The following is a 17436-nucleotide window of genomic DNA, read 5'->3' as shown; positions in this document are numbered from 1 at the left end:
AGGTCTCATTACTTGTAGATATTGCTCTGATGTGTTTGAAATATATCATGATCAGTGAAAGCACATTTGTTTGTTCTTAGGTGATGTCACTAGTCTATATTTTAGCTAACGTATGTCTGTAGTATATAAACTCATTGTATGTTCCTTTAATATGCTTTCTAGGAACCATGTTTCAGCGTGGAGAATGCTGATGTAGAATCCTACCTTCCTATATTAAGTGTTATAATTAAAGGAAGCATTCTTTATTAAAGATAAGCAATAATTAATTTTTAACTGAGCAAAAAAAGTCATAAACTAGTTATAACAACTATAAACCTGTATTAATGTTAAATAGTGAACAGAATACTGCATACGTTGATTATACAAAGTCTCACTATGTTATTGAAATATACATAATGTATGCATAAATATAACTCTTACTAAGCTGTAAATCTGGACTGTCTAAAACTTATATGTGAGTATAATAAACCTCAGTTATCATTTTATTAAGTATTTTTGCTTAGCACTTTAGACGTCTGGAGGATGGGAGGTTCTGATATTTATGGGTAGTATCTCTTAAAAAGCTGTTAATGAGGGGCTGGCCCCGTGGCCGAGCGGTTAAGTTCGTGCGCTCCGCTGCAGGCGGCCCAGTGTTTCGTTGGTTCGAATCCTGGGCGCGGACATGACACTGCTCATCAAACCACGCTGAGGCAGCGTCCCACATGCCACAACTAGAAGGACCCACAACAAAGAATATACAACTATGTACCGGGGGGCTTTGGGGAGAAAAAGGAAAAAATAAAATCTTTAAAAAAAAAAAAAAAAGCTGTTAATGAAAATTTGAATTTCTACCTTTTTTTTTCACCTCAATAGATTTCCTTGTAACAAGTAGAGGCATTGATAATAATTCTCTATAACTTATAGTTATCCATTAGATTCTGAAGCTGCTTAACAGGGTTAGTAGGTAGATTTTAGGTGGAATACAAAAGGATTCTTTCTTTATGATCATATATTCTACTACTAGATGCCAGCATTCACCTAGGGCATGTTTTGATAATTCTATAGAAGAAATTAACATGGATCCAGTCACTTCTTAGTGAATTCCTTTCCACAGAGATTTAAATAAGGTTGGCCTTTGTCTAAAAATTACAGACTCATTTGAAATGAATCTGCTGCCTTCCATTATTAAAGCTTCTAACTATTAAACTTGTATTTTAATTTTATAGAATTATTCTTGTGCTTCTATTCAGTTTCACAAAACAAACCAGCAGAATCTGTGTGGACTTGGAGATCTAAAAGATACCTTAGGTCTTAATAAGAAGTTCCTAAAATTTTTCACTTTTTATTTCTGAATACCTTTTTCATAGTACACTTAATCATGTAGCTTTAATGCACCTATTTGTGTGTTCTAGATGTGCAGAAGTGCTGCAAGTACTCATTATGGCAGAATTACTCTCTTAAGCAGAGGTGGGCCAACTTTTTTTGCGAAGGGCCAGATAGTAAATCTTTTAGGCCTTGTAGGCCATATGGTCATTGTCACAGCTACTCATCCCTGCTGGTGTAGTGTGAAAACAGCCTTAGACAATACATAAATGGACGGGTGTGCCTTTGTTCCAATAAAACTTTATTTACAAAAACAGGCCGTGGGCTGGATTTGGCCTGTGGGCAGTAGTTTGCCAACTTCTCCTCTAAACCACTGAGCCTGTGGTCTCTCCAAAATCAGGCCCTTTTATATCTGGAAATGAAGAGTTAGTTTCTCCTCTTTGTTTTAGTATCAATTGCAGTACTTTAATTCTGAATATTAACAGCATAGAGAAAGGATATCCTAAAGATATTCTAGGAGGAAACTGGGTAAAAGGATTTAGAGAGATTGCATACCAATCTATAGACCTTGTTCTACCAACCTTGGTACACCCTCAGCCTCTGGCTTATCATGAGCTCTGCTGGAGAAAGTCATGAAACTGTTAACCTCTACTTGCTCACCTCAGTGCTACCTGTCAGCCCTTTTATTTATCTCTGTCTGACTCCTTGTTACATTCCTCACAGCATCTCTTCCAAGGTCGTCCTTGTTTCCTTTAGCCATCACCTCCGTCCCCTTATATCTTGGTCTCAACATTTGATCTCACATCTCTTATTTAGCAAAGATGTGTGATATTGTTCAGCATGCATATCTTTGTTCTATATTAGTTCCTTCTTTAAGGTGGGAATGAAAAATGATAATTCTCTCTACTATTAAATGAACTTTAATTCCCAATTTAAAGGGCAGACTATAGTTATTATAAAATATTTGCCTGATTAAGTATAGTATCCATGTGTTGCTCTTTTACAATTTGAAATTCCTCCAGCATACATCTACCTTTACTCAAAATGTTTTCTAGATGTATAATTATGAGACTCTTAATTCAAAAGTGAGTTAAGTCTATGCCTTAAAGTTGCATACAATCTTTAAGAGGGACAGTAACCAATAGATACAGCTCCTCTAAGGAACAGTCCAAGAGGTTAATATGGTGTTCTCAACAACAAATATTTTTTGTCCTACTCTTATTTTTAACTAGAAGGACTGATTCAACATGGAATAAATGTCAAACTATATCAAGAGGATCTCATTGTCCCAGTATGGGAGTAATTGGTTAGAGCTAGACTGACAGTGTTGGATGGCTGGCCAAGCCACCCCAGGGGTTGGATGGAAATCTGAGAGAAAGGAGAGATTTGGGCCTGGGCAGATATACCAAAAGGTATATAGTGACCTGGCATTGGCCGCACCTCATGGTCAGACTGAGCCAAGCCTCCTTCTGGTTCTGCAGTATGCCCAGCACCACTGCAGAGCACGACCACTGCACTTTCCATAGAAGTCCGGTTCTGGATGGGGGCAGTCTGCAAGACCCATAGACAGGGAAGAAGAAAAAGAGTGAGGTCGGCACATGGGAGTTCAAAGAAGTAAATGAAAGCATCTTTTTAAAGAGAAAAGAAATCATGGAACATTAATAAGCTAAAACAGCAAGAACAAGTAGTAAAAAAAATCTAGGAAATAAATGACAGTCATTGTAATAAAAAAATAAGTTCATAAATCCTTAATTGGATATAGAGAGAATTCCTAAATTAGAAGAGAGGTCTGAGGAATGTACTTAAATTTGTAAAAGTTTTGAATGTCAGGCACCACTGAAGTAGTTTATTTGTTATGTATATATATGTATAAACTCAATCCTCATAGCAATTGCCTTAATAAATATATTGTGCCTACTATGTGCCAGTCACTGTATTATTTATCTATTGTTGTGTATCAATTGCCCCAAAACGTAATGGCTTAAAACATCCTGCGTTCATGATCTCACTCGGTTTCTTAGGTCAGGATTCTGGGAGCGGTTTGGCTGGGTAGTTTTTCTTGGGGTCTCTAATAAGGTTGCGGCCAAGTTGTTGCTGGGGCTGCCGTTGTCTTAGGGCCTGACTGCAGCTGAAGGATCAGCTTCCAAGCTCACACGTGGCTATTGGCAGAGTTCCTCTTTAGTGTTTCTACATAGGCCTCTCCGTTGGCTGCCTGAGTGTCCTCATGACATGGCAGCTGACTTTGCCTGAGCGAGCACTGGAGGAGAGAGGAACCCAAGAGGAGCCACAGCCCGTTTGTAACCGTATTAGAGTTCTACAGAGAAACAGATATGAGGACATGTGTATGTGTGTGTGTGTGTGTGTGGCTTTATTATAAGGAGCTAGCTCATGTGATAATGGAAGCTGGCAAGTCCCAAGTCCTACAGGGTGAGTCGGCAAGCTGGGGACCCAGGAGAGCCAATGGTGTGGTGCAGTCCAAGTCCGAAGGCCTGAGAACCAGTAGAGCCAATGGTGTGGTTCCAGTTTGATGGCTGGCAGACCTGAGATCCAGGAAGAGCTGAAGTTTCAGTTGCAGTCTGAGGTCAGGAGAAGCTGATGTCCCAGTTTGAAGCAGGAAGAATTCTCTGTTACTTGGGGGAGAGTCAGCCTTTTGTTCTCTTTAGGTCTTTGACTGATCGGATGAGGACCACCCACAATATGGAGAAATCTGCTTTACTCTGCCTACTGATTTAAATATTAATCCCACCCCAAAACACCCTCCTATAAACACCCAGAATAATGGTTGAACAAAAATATGGGCACAGCATGGCTCAGTCAAGTGAGCCATGACACTCAAGACACATGAAATTAACCATCACAATAACCTAACATACCATCATACCATTCTGCTCTGTTCTGTTTGTCAGAGATAAGTAAGTCCAGCCCACACTCAAAGGGAGAGGAATTAATCTCCACCTCTGGAAGGAAGAAGTACAGAATAGTTTGTGGACATATTTTTTAAACTGCTCTAGGCACTGGTACTTAGGAGACTCCAGTGTTCATTTAGTAGGAGTTCCAAAAGAAAAAAAATGGAAGGCATGATAGAGAAGCAAAAATTGAAAAGGGAAATGTTAAGAATCTTCATCTTTCATGAAGAACGATGCAAGTCTTCAAATCAAGTGTTCACTCAGGATACTAAACAGAATAAATGAAAGTAAATCTTTATCTAGACATACTTGTGATGAAATTGTAGAATATAATACACAAATGGATAAGAGCTGTCAGAGAGAAAAGACATTCCTTGCAGAAGAAGACAATTAGACTGACAGTGGACTTCTTACCAAACAGTAGAGGCTAGTGAGTAATGGAGTGATACTTTCAAAGTGATGAGAGAAGATAGTTACCCTAAAGTTTTCAGCCTGGCTCAACTTTCATTCAAGATTCAGGGGAAGTATAAAGACTAAAGTTACTCACCTTCCCTTGACTCCAGTTCCTTGTGTGTAGTGGGAATAATGGTATCTCTTTATAGGTTATTATCTGCTCTGTTTACTGATGTATCCCAGTGCCTGGACACTGCCTGACACATAGTAGGCATTCAATAAAGATTTATTGAGTGAGTAAACGACTGAACAGGGTTGTTGTGAAGATTAAACATATGAACACTAGGGTTGTTGTGAGGATGAAGATGTATGTATAAAGAATTTACAGCAGTGCCTGACATATTAGCTACTTGGTAAATGTCATTGTTGTTAAGATTTTGCCACTCAGGGACACTCGTGAAGAGAACTATTAAAAATATTCTTCAAAAAGAAGAAAAATTCCGTAAGAAGGTATCAGATGTAATAAGCAATTATGACACAGAAATTGATAAAATGCCAGTAAATTAAAATAATGACTATCGAGGAAGAAGAAAAACCTAATCTTTTTGTATTATTTTTAAAAAGGTAAACTAAAATCTTTAAGGTGATTCTAAAATTCATTTGAAAGCACAAAGGGCCAAGAATCAGCTAAGGGAGTTTTGAAGAATGAGGAAAGCATATTTTTCTTACTAGAATTATAGACTTATTACAAACTATAATAATTAAGACTGAAGGATTGGTGCCGGGAAAAGCAAATAGACCAGTGAAACAAAATGACCCAGAAAATAGACTCACACATATACAGAAACTTGGTTTCTGACAGGAAGCATCACAAATCAGTGGATAAGGTAGACTCTTCAATAAATTGAACAGGGACAAGTGGTTATTCTTAAGGAAAAAAAGTGAAATTTGATATCCTACCATGTATAAAAATCAATTCCAGTTGGGTTAAAAACCCAAGTGTAAAAAAAATAACTTTAAAGCTGTCATTAAAAAAAAAATAGAAGAATATTCTTCTTTGGGTAAAGAGGGACTTTCTAGAAAAGAAAACAGAGTACAAACATAAAGGGGAAAAAAAGATTGATGTGACTATATTAAAATCTAAAGTTTCGTGTCTCAGAAGATTCTGTAAACAAAGCAAAAAGACAAGTCTCAGATTTAGAGATGATATTTGTAATGGATATAACTGACAAAGATTGGTATCCAGGATAAAAAAGACTTCCTACAGGTCAAGAAGGAAGAAACAGCCTAATGGAAAAATCAGCAAAGCATATGATTAAGCAATTTCTAGAGCAGGAAATATGAGTGGCCCATAAACATTTGCAAAGATCTTCAACCCCATTAGTAATCATACTAATGAACATTATCCCACTCCATACTCATCAGATAGGCAGACATTAGAAAGGGTGAAAAGACTATACAGTGGCAAAGATGTGGGGACCCAGCATTCTTACACTGTGGTGGGAGCATCAATTGACACAAGCACTCAGGAGAGCTATTTTGCAGAATCGAATAGTCAGAGCATACCTAAACACCTGGAAATTCTTCCTCTGCTATGTGCTCTAGAGAAATACTCTTCTATAAATGCATGGGAAGCACATATGAGAATGTTTAGTCTAACATTCTTTGTTATGGTAAAACTCTAAAGTAAATATCAAATGAGAGTGTATATTGTATATTTGCATAACAGAATAGTATACAGCAGTTAAAAAGTTGGTGGACTAAAGCCGTGAATATCAACATGGACAATTCCCTCAAAGATACTGTTGAGGAAGATGCAGAAGTGTATGCACACTGTAATACCATGTATGTAAAAACCCTGTGGGACAATATTGTATGCTATTTATGGATCCATAACGTATAGTAAACTTGCATAATTTTCAAGCATGTTTTTTAAACACTGAGTCAAGATAAACGTTACCTCTGAGGAAGTATATGAATGGTTGGAGGGGTACACAAATAGAAAAGGATGAGCAAAAAAGGCAAAATGTTAAGATTTGATAAATCTGAGTTATGGCTACATGGATGTTCATTATTTTAGACTCTATACTTGTTTGTCTGTTTCAAATTCTTCATTGTAAGTAATTTAAAAACAAATTACCAAACAGGTTCCATGAATGAAATGTGTGTATTTTTTTTTTAATTTCATTCTCTAATATGTTCTGAATCTTGCTCATGGGAAAATCTTATAAAATAACCTTGTTATAAGGATCTGGTACTTTAATAAAAACAAACCTAACGTCATTTTCCCATCTGGTAGTAAGTTAAAATAGCTAAGTTTTAGTTTGGAGAATCTGAAAATTAACTTATGTGCATATACCTCATCTAATGTCAGATTTCTGAGTGCTACATGGGATTGTCTTGTAAATATTATAAGTTGTATTGAAAATTAAGCATAAAATCAAGTAGACATTTATTTTTTGCTTAAATTTAAAGAAGTGCTGACAGGGAAACAGTCTTAAGTCCAGTATTGCCCTAGGACCTATTAGAACTATTATTATTTTATTTTTGCCTTAACTAAGTTTATTTATCTGAAATACTTTATTTTCTCAATGAGAATCTTATCTAGAGTTTGTACAAATGTTCTGTATTGTCATTGACACCTCCTTCATCCCCTTCCCAACTGATACTTTTCTGTTTCTGATCACTTGTAACAGATTAAACAGAGTTTCTGTAATATCATCTTAATTTGGTTAGATATGATTTAGTTCAAATGTTTAGAAAGAAATTTTGCCACATAAGTTTGGATAGTTTTTTTCTCAATTTGTAAAAGAAAAACCATAAATTTGAGTGTTTTGCACTGTTTGTTTTTGACAATTTTTCATGGCAAGCATGTTATCAAATGAAATTATGACTGTTTAGAAATATTTTAGGTACCGTGGTTATGGAGCAGTGTAGCGTCCCTTTCACTTTCTTTAGTGGTGAGACCGTTTTCATTGTGCAGGATAGATGGGCTTAAATGGCAGGAACATGACTAGAAAGTGCACATTGTGTATATTTCAGTCGGCATGTTGCTAGTGACAGGTGCTCAATGGTTGTTGGTATCCTTGTCAGCAGAGAGAATCCTTTGACATTAAAGTCACCAGCGCAGTCCTGATTTCGGGTGACTCTATTGGCAGTTCCATCAGGCTGCAGCTGATCAGCGAATGTCAGAGCTGCCTCTGTTCTTCAGAGTGTCACTAGCCCTCTGTGGGTGTTTTGGAGGGAGGGGTTGTTTAGCTTGTCTCGTTGTTCAGTCCTAACCAGACTTCCAAATTGCTTACCTCTGGGAAATGAACTGAGAGGTCAGAGGGAATATAGGTGTGTTTATGGCATGCAAAACCATATACAAAGTGACGGCTTACATGGGGACTTGTAATGATTACCTTGACTCCAAGCTAATCAATGGCAGGAGCACTGGGGACTCATTAAATGGCATTTGTGGTGTCTGTAACGTAGGTTTTGAGCTCTATTTCAGGAAAAGCAGTGACAGCCTTTAATGTCTAATTGACCTCTTCTCTTTGTTTCACTTTCTTTCACTTTTCACGTTTGCCTCTGATGTGGTCCCTGATGGCAGCAAACTGCGCTGCTCAGCATTTTGAACTTCTGCTCAGAGCTTCAGCACCTCAGTTTGGGTAGTTGTGTCATGGTAAGTGTTTAAAAATTCTTTTCACTCAATCACTTTTTCTCTTTCTTTCCATGGGTGAATTTAATCCTGAGCCACCCCACCCCGCCCCCACCCACAACTTTTCAGGTTTATGGTTCACTACTGTGTACCCCACTTTCAAGTATTTTTCTTAAATCAGAGAATATGTCTGTGGAACATTGACATTATTTATCTGTGAGAGCAAGGAAAGCATACAGTGTGGTGGAAAGAGTTCGGTTCTGCCTCAAGGCAGATGTTATCTCAGACAAGCTATTTACCTCTCTGGATTTCTTTACAAAATAAGATATCCATCATACCCAAATGCCAGCAGTTCAGTAAGTTTTCACAAAGCCAATTTTAGTTTTTAAGTTCTGAGGTTATTTCCTGGAAATGCTGATGATAGTAGATAGGTTTATTTTTGTTTGTTTCACTGTTCTTTCTGGGTAAGATAAAAAGATGGACACCCTATGTCAGAACTCAGATCGTTTTGAAATGTTAGTGGTCTGTGAAATCCAAAAGCCCAGGGACTATTGAACTACATAGTCTTTAAAGTCCTCCCAGATTTAAAATTATGATTTTATGTGCCATTGAAAGAGCTCATGGGACAAGTCAAGTCTTTTTTACATGGCTTGTGAATACTATTGAGACTCAAGGAACAATAAAACTCGTGTGTGTGCATGCACGTATACGGACCCTCACAGGAAATGCATCTCCCAGTATAACTGACGGTGGAGCAGTCCATTCCTCTTCATTCCTTACCCCTTCAAAGCAGAAACCATTCCAGTTTTGCATCCTTTTTTTAGAAAGACCTGAATAAGCAGGATGCTTGCAAGATCAGAGAATTTCTTCTGGTGCCCTATGCTTGGATTCAACCTAAAATAGATCGCATTTGAGCACCTTTTTGAGCTCAACACTGGCTTTAGAGATGCCCCAAGATTTGGCAGTGTGGGCTAGAGAGGCCTGTTCTAATGACACATTTATCTCCATGTCTCCATGGTTTTTAATCCTGATCGCTAGCCTGATTAAACCCCAAGTATGGGCTCAGGCCCTCTCCTGTCTCTGGAAACAATCTTGGGAGCCCAGTAACTCAGCGTTAGGTTTTCCTTACTTATGGTCAAATTCTTACCATAGCAAGCCATTTCATGGGCTTCTGTTGGGTCCCTCCAGTGGCTCTTCTATAAGGGCCCTGTGACATTTGATGGCACTTTCTGTGACAACAAACCAGCCAATTACTGCCACTTGGATCTTTACTTATTGCTAGCCTCCCCTCTCTAGATTGTTAAGGACCTTTTTTAACTTTGGCTAGAAGTACCTTATTCTGCCTCTTATTTACCTCCCCTTAAAATGGGGCAGCATTCTCTAGAAAGCAGGTCTCTGACCACAGTCACTTTAGAGTTGGAATTATATATATATGTTTATAGTTGGAATTAGGTGTATTTCAAGTCAACATTTTCCAGAGTTGACCCCTGGATCATTAGTCCTAAAAGATATTAACTTAATAAAAGATGTATATGGGCTGGGGAGAGGGTGAGTAGGGTTTCCTGGTCAAAATTAGGAAATGAGGCTACTTATGTCCTCCTAGAGTTTTCAGTGGTATGTCCTACAGCAAAGAAACTGTTTGCCTTTGCTTAAACCAGTCTTTTCCAATTTTACCTGACTACCGAATTCATTTTTTCATTTTATATCTATTAATATGTACTATATTATGGGAAAGACTACTTTAGGTAAATAGACTATTTTTTAAATTAAAGTATGTAGTTACCAGTAAAGTATTGTTACCATTGATATTTGTTTGCCAGGAAATGAGGTTTTAAGGACTTGACATTGAAGTTCAGAAATACTGCTATTACCGAAACCGCCACTAACATAAAGATTGAAACATTGTCCAGGGTTCACCAGGACAGTAACACAGACAGCTCTTGGTCGATATTTTAGTACCATGTTTATTTCAGTTTCTTTCCTGTTAATTGACCAAAAGACAAGATGATTCGTTTGATATTTTATTTTTGACTATCAAAATAATAGCAATCAGAATCATGGGTTATGTAAAGTTTTTAAATTGCTTCTTTCTAAAAAAGCTAATTGGCTACACTGCTTATCAAAGCTATGGTTTTGTGTTGTTTGGGTACACTCACCTAGATAGTTCCATTCCCCCAATCTGTTTCTCCGGTCTTCTACTTGATTCTACATACACAGCGCTGAAGACCAGAACCTCAGAAATCATCACCACTGTGTCTAAGCCTTTGGTTCTTACTCAAAATATAGCCCTCAATCTGTCCATGTCTCTAATTCCACTACTTTAGTCCAAGCCCCTTCATCTCCAAGCTAGTGCAGGCCTCTTCACTGGGCTTCCACCCCCATTCTTTTGCACCATAGACCATGCTCCAGACAGAAGCCAGAGCTGTTTTTTGGTTTTGTTTTAATGTTAATCATATTTGTTTCAAACCTTCCATTGATTTCCTTAGTACTTAAAAATTCAAATGCTTTCATGGCCTACTCACCTGGCCCTGTGTAGCCTCTGCCCTCGCAGCCTTTCCTCTCCCTTGCTGCCTTGAGACATACCCATCTTATTTCTGTTCCTCAAGTGCGCCACGCTCTTTCCTGGAGATCCCAACAACCACACTCCCTCCCTCAACACCCGACACTCTGTTTGCTCTCATGTCACCCTGTTTTATTATTGTCATACTACTCTCTGAATTTATTTGGCCCGTTTATTTGTATGTCTTTCCCCAAAATGTGAACAGAGTTTTATTTGGTTCCCTGTTGTTCCTAGCATCGAGAGTGGTGCTGGCGCATGGTAGTTGAAAGTATGAATAATCAAATGATCCAAAGGAAATAATCATTGGAAATGTTTGCTATTTTATTTCTTTTTGACTTCTGGTGTAGGTTGGACACCTGCTTATAACAAAATCAAATGAAACAATTACAAGAACCTGTTTAAAGAAACGTTGTTGAAGCATATAAAGCCTGTGAACGGAAGTGTTTAATCCTTGATTAGTAGAGGTTTATCCTGTGATCATGAGATAAATCAGGTGACACCTCCAGTAACTGACAACAGTGAACATAGCCTAATCTCAATTATTTTCGTCTCGTATATTCAGTCCCCAGATGCCTCATTTAACCCAAAACTAGGTCCTTTTTAGTACTATCAACGTATTCACATACTATTTTAGAGCCTAGCGAAGTGCACACCCTTCTCAGGGAGATCTTATATACCTACCAGTTTATTAATCATCATATATAAAAGAGGAGAGACCAGCCGTCTCAATGAGTAGCAGCAGCAAGGTCAGAATGGGAGGCTTACAAGAACAGCACAGAATCCTCAAATTCTTCCTGAGGGACTGAGGAGTTCCAGCTGCCTTGGGATTCAATTCATTAACGTCCTCTGTCTGGAGTTCTGTTAAATGGATTTTTAAGTAAGTGATTACTCTTGCTGTTTTATGAAACAGTGGCAGATCTGTGAGATGAGTGGGCAGATCTGTATTAATGAGAATGTGGGTATGTTTACATGGAAACAAACAATAGGAGATGATTAAGAATGTCTTAACTTGCTCTCAATAGTTTGCATTTCTGAGCATAATATGTGAAAGATTGGAATTTCTTGGTTTCCAGATTGAAGACTATGATGTGATAGCTAGCATGATAGGAGCCAAGTGCAAAAAACTCCGCACTCTGGATCTGTGGAGGTGTAAGAACATCACTGAGAACGGGATAGCAGAGCTGGCTGCTGGGTGTCCGCTGCTGGAGGAGCTTGACCTCGGCTGGTGTCCCACTCTGCAGAGCAGCACCGGGTGCTTCGCTAGACTGGCGCGCCAGCTCCCCAACTTGCAGAAACTCTTCCTCACGGCTAACAGGTCTGTGTGTGACACAGACATTGAAGAGCTGGCATGTAATTGTACCCGATTACGGCAACTGGACATATTAGGTAAGGATGCTATATATAAATTTGTGATAACGTCTATTTCTTTGACATAAAAGCTAATCTCAGACTTCCTGCAAGGAAAAGAAAAACTTCTTGGATGCAGTAAAAATTTTGTCTTACTAAGACTGTTTGGTTTGATCAGAAGTGCAAGACAGGCCAGCTGATATAGAGAGTAATTATATATGAATTTAAGTAAAAGAGTGAGGACAATAACAGAATTTTTTAGTCTAAACCTATCAGAAAGCTCTAAATGACCATTAGTTCTTGCTCTAGTAAGAAGAGTGAGAACTTATATGAGCTGTGTTCTCCATTGTTATGAAGGCCGGGTAAGAAGTTAATCCATTTGTAAAATGAATTCAGGTTCATTCTTGATGTTAAACTTGATTAAGGACTATTGGAAGATCTCCATCCCTGATGATTCTAGTTTTTAGGAATAGTTCTACCCCAAGGCAGGTCTATTGAAAATCCTTCCCAGTTCTGGGATTTCTTGTGTCCTTATTGCAATTTATCAGCCAGGAGCCCCAGGAGATTTTGTGCCTTCTTACCTTAACTTTCAGAAATGCTAGCAATGCCACAGTTACGATTGCCCACACAACTGGGACTTTGTGAACCCACAGAGCACTTGCACTGTGTTCTCTGGTAATCTATTACCAGTGGATTGCTACTAATGCTAATCATTACTAAGTACTGATAGAGTAGTCCATGAAGTGCTAATTATATCTGTTCCTGTTTATTAAACATTGAACAAAAGGAAAACCTGGAGATTTCAACACCTGTGTTTGTGGTTTCACTTAAAATCTCTCCACAGTCCAGGTTGATGATACATTTATAGATGTTGCTTATATAGTTGTATGTTACTTATTTAAGCTAAAAATTTAGGGAGAAATTCTTGCCTAGTATATGCACACTTGGGGCTAGGTACTTCATCTGTGTTGTATTTTCCTTAATCTTCATGGCTCAGGGAGTTGGACATCATTGTCTTTTCATAAATGAGGGTACTGAAACCCAGCAGTTAGTATGTGCCAGAGCAAGGGTTCAAACCCAAGGTTTTTGACCCCACAGTCCGTACTGTTTTTTCATTACAGCATACCCACTTACCTTGCTTGTTTCCTTCCTTCCTACCCACCTTCTCCTGGAATTAGCCTAGACCTTTTATAAGAGAAATATTTTGAAAAGTTCAAGGAGTCATGAATTTACAGGGAGAATGAAGAAAGGCGGCTAGCGCTTTTAAAATGGATCACTAATTGCATCAGGCTTCACTTGAGAGGATGGTGCTATTGTTGGTTAAGATCTATTTTACAACTCTCCCCCACCAAAAAAAAGAAAAAAATACCAGATTCATACGCTAGAGATGAAGAGTAGCTCGTGTCTAAAAGAGATGCTACAGAACCACAGAGACATCAGTAACACTGATTCTAAAACAAAAGCACTGTTCACAATGATGAACAGTGGGGTCTGTTGTCAGGTGACCTAGCTTTGGCCTGTAAGTTTATGAATTACTTGGCAGAGACATAAAAGAAAAATAGGTAAGAAGTATAATGACTTCTTTTTGAAAACATTTGTAACTTTCATGAGCATAAGAGCAAGGAAGTATCATTATCTATATGTCAAAACTAATTATAGATGGCAGACAGCCATCATGCCAATATATTGGAATATCTTATTTCAAATATAAAGAGCATAGTAAAAAATGATATCAATAATAATAATTTATGGTAATGTTAATAGCAGTGTTACTGTATTCTTTATACTGTTCTAAGTGTATATTAGCTGATTTAATTTTCACAACAACCTTATGAGGTCGTTATTGTTAGCCACAATTGAAGAGACAGCCTGAAACAGGTTAAGTGATTTGCTCAGAGTCTCATGGCTAATAAGGAATCCAGATTTAAACCAGAATGTACGCTCTTAACCACTATGCTGTATTTTATTTATTTTTATTGTTTTTTGGTTTCCTTTCATCCTTAAGTGTTGGAATCCCCTTTTTTTTTTTTAAGGATTCTGAGTCAAATAAAGCTCATAGTTATTTTATTTGTCATTTTCTGATGAGCACATTTGAGTGTTAAATGGCATACCTTCTTCATGCTGAAAATGCTTCCTGATCAGTTCAAGGCTGAATTAGATACAGTCCCTGCCTTCAGAGAGTTTATGACACAGCAAGGAGGAGTAAAACAAATATATAAATAACTGTAATGCAAGCCAGAAGCAAGTCCATTTTGGTGGGCCTCAAAGAATAGAGAGTGTATATGATTAGAGAAATAAGGAAAAGCTTAATTAAAAAGGTTAATAGGTATTTGAAAGATATCCTTGAAAAGTGAGTAAGAAATAGGGTGAGGAGGGCATTTTAGCCTGAATGAATAGAATGAAACAAAAGCATAGGACTTAAAAATCCAGAATATGTTCAGAGAATAGGCAATCTAATTTGAGTTAGAATGTTAGTATAATGAGGCTTTCATGGAGCATTTTGAATACCAGGATGAGGAATCTGCACAAAATTAAACAAGCAAGAGCTATTATTGGGTTTAATTAGGGGTATGAGTGATATATTTAGAGCTGTGTTTTAGGAATATTAATCTGGAAACAAGTAGTAGGTGAATTGGAGAAGGAAGAGATCAAAATCAGAGAGATTAGCTGCAATAATCCATCTAATGAGGGTCCAAACCAGGGTGATAGTATTAGGAAATTAACTACCATCCCTTCATTCATCCATTCTTTACACACTTACTGAGCATATACTGTGTCAGGCATTCTTTTAAACACTGGAGATATGTCAGTGAACAAAACAGACATGGCCCCTGCGTGAAGGATCAAGCTGACTGAAAACATAGTTGTGTCATCAGTGGATAACAAAAGAAAAGCTTTACAGGGTGCTCTGGAAGCATAGGACAGGGGATGCTAGCCTAGTTAAATTTTCAGTCTCCAGCTTCCTTCCGTGGCATTCTCTCAGGCTTTAGGAACTCCTGATTTATCAGGAAACTCAGATTCTAATGACCCAGACAGGCAAATAAAGAACAGTCACAACCCTACGTGAAGAGCACCCCATCGCCAAGTGTCTTAGTTGAGGGTCTCTGATCTTATCTCACAGAAACCCACTCAGGATAACTTAAGCAAAAGCAAAGAAAATTATTATAAAGATACAGGTGTCTCTCTCAGATCCCATGGTTAGGAGCTAGCTATGGTCAGCCCTCAGGAGGTACTGGAAAACCATCAAAAGGCAAGGAAGCTGTTTTCTCTTTTTCCTTCGTTTTCCTATCCTGCATGCTCAGGCACCTGTCCCCTGGCCCTGTGCCCTACCCCTGCCCTCAGGCACAGTACTCTCACAAGGACCTTCATGTCTCCTTCTCCAGGTACCATGGCCCAATATATTGGTCCCAACCCAGTTGTCCATGTCTTTAGTTCAAGGGATCTGTGGACACTGAAGGCTTTGCTGAATTCCAGTTCTAAATTCCCAGGAGAATCTGTATTGGTTTGGTGTGGGGCCACTCACAGCAGTATAGGGTAACAGTATAGTTACAGCTTCTGGAGCCCATGGCAGAGAGGAGAGTAAGAAAGGCGTTCTCAGAAAAAAAGGTATAGGTTAACATTTCAGAAACTTTAATCCCCATCCCAGTAGATGTGTCTATATAATACAATTTTGATTTTTTTTTCCTCCCTAGTGAAGCTGTAGTTAAAGCAAGGTATGTTTTGACGGTATCATCTGAGCCTAGTGAGTGCCTGCCATGTATCACGTGCTTTACATAATTTCTATAATTTAGCTTCCATCCAAATAGCCCATAATCACTTCAGATTAAATATGGGCTAAATAGTACTCATCGTCCATCTTCCAGTAGTGCCATTTTATACCCACCACTTACTGTAAAACCGATCACCTTGTGTTGTAGTCATTTGCTTTCAACTCTGATCCAAGAGTTCCTTGAGGCAGACACAGGTCTTATTCATCTTTGCATCTTGGGTGCTTGAAACAGAAGTTTCTACAGGGATGTTGCTCAGTAATTGCTCAGAATTAGAGGTTGAATCATTGTAAGCATTGCTGCCTGATTTGACCCATGGGTTGAGGAAACTGAGATGTGCAAATCCTTTTGAACTGGGGTGACAGAAATAGGAAAGTCTGGAGAGCTGATCGGAAGGGAGAAGAGGCAGGAATGAAGATAGTGGATAGAGTAGTGACAAAATTCAGGTCCTAGATGCCGAGTTGGCTGGGAAGACTCAGTTTGTATTTTTTTAGAGGACTGTTTCAGTATGAAGTCTTTTGTTTAAAGAAATGTTTTTTTAAAAAATGTTTTTTTAAATAAATTTTTAAAAGGCAAATTATTTTAAATGCATTTTAAACAATAAATAATTAAGTGACTCTTTATCAGGATATTATGTAAATGTTATATTTAAGGTGTTTTGTTTGATTTTGTTTTTTTAAACAGGGACAAGAATGGTAAGTCCAGCATCCTTAAGAAAACTCCTGGAATCTTGTAGAGATCTCTCCTTACTTGATGTGTCCTTCTGTTCACAGATTGATAATAGAGCTGTGCTAGAACTCAATGCGAGCTTTCCAAAAGTGTTCATAAAAAAGAGCTTTACTCAGTGACTTAATGTATAGTCTATAATAAAATTAATGCTCTTTTTTAGGGTTCTATTTGGGGGTGGTTTTGTTTTTTGTTTTGCTTAGTTTTTATAATGGTGGGAATTAGGACGTTTGTAGATTTTAAAGAAAAATATGAATTTGTCCATTAAATCAAGTAAAAATGTAAACAAATGTTTTCACAAAATATTGCAAGCACTTTTCTTCAAGAATTTTTGAGGGGCTCATATTATTTTTATCTTATGTTAATCAGTGATATTATGCTTTAGTCAATAATTATGTGTTTAATAAAAAAGGTATTATGGAAACATTTTAACTTATTTTTAAAGGAACACGTTGGGCAATAAACTGTCATGATATTTATGCAAAATAAAATGAATTTTTCACACCTGCATGTAAGGATGCCTTATTAATAAGCCTTATGACCTGGCCAGTATTTTGTTTGATATGTACAAAATTGTCAGAGTTAGCTGGAGAAAAGAGTCTTACTTTTTCATCTGTTAAGATTATTGTTTTAAGCTGATACAGTAACTCCTCAACTTGAAAATTTTTAGTTTTTCTACTTTTCTTCTGATGTATTTATCTGTTTTATAACTGGATAATACCAGTATAAAAATATGGGCATAATCTAGAACAAGATGTAAACTACTGAACAAACTAGCTTTCCAACTGTTAA

General features: G+C 37.7%; 1 protein-coding gene across 9 annotated transcripts in view; it reads left to right on the top strand.

Moving 5' to 3' along the window:
• FBXL4 (F-box and leucine rich repeat protein 4) overlaps positions 1-17154 on the top strand; it is a 67262-nt gene extending 50108 nt beyond the window's left edge. For all 9 annotated transcript variants that reach the window (XM_070223583.1, XM_001503857.7, XM_070223585.1 and 6 more), the window contains exons 7-9: positions 8197-8268; positions 11878-12190; positions 16603-17154. In XM_070223583.1, coding sequence (XP_070079684.1) covers positions 8197-8268; positions 11878-12190; positions 16603-16766 — 549 coding nt within the window. In that variant the 3' untranslated portion in view covers positions 16767-17154. The remainder of the gene's footprint in view (positions 1-8196; positions 8269-11877; positions 12191-16602) is intronic.
• The last annotated feature ends 282 nt before the right edge of the window (positions 17155-17436 follow it).

The sequence above is a fragment of the Equus caballus genome, chromosome 10 (genome assembly GCF_041296265.1).
Source record: "Equus caballus isolate H_3958 breed thoroughbred chromosome 10, TB-T2T, whole genome shotgun sequence".
NCBI lineage: Eukaryota > Metazoa > Chordata > Mammalia > Perissodactyla > Equidae > Equus > Equus caballus.
The sequence above is the reverse complement of the archived record's forward strand: the minus strand, read 5'-3'. Positions and strand labels throughout refer to the sequence as shown.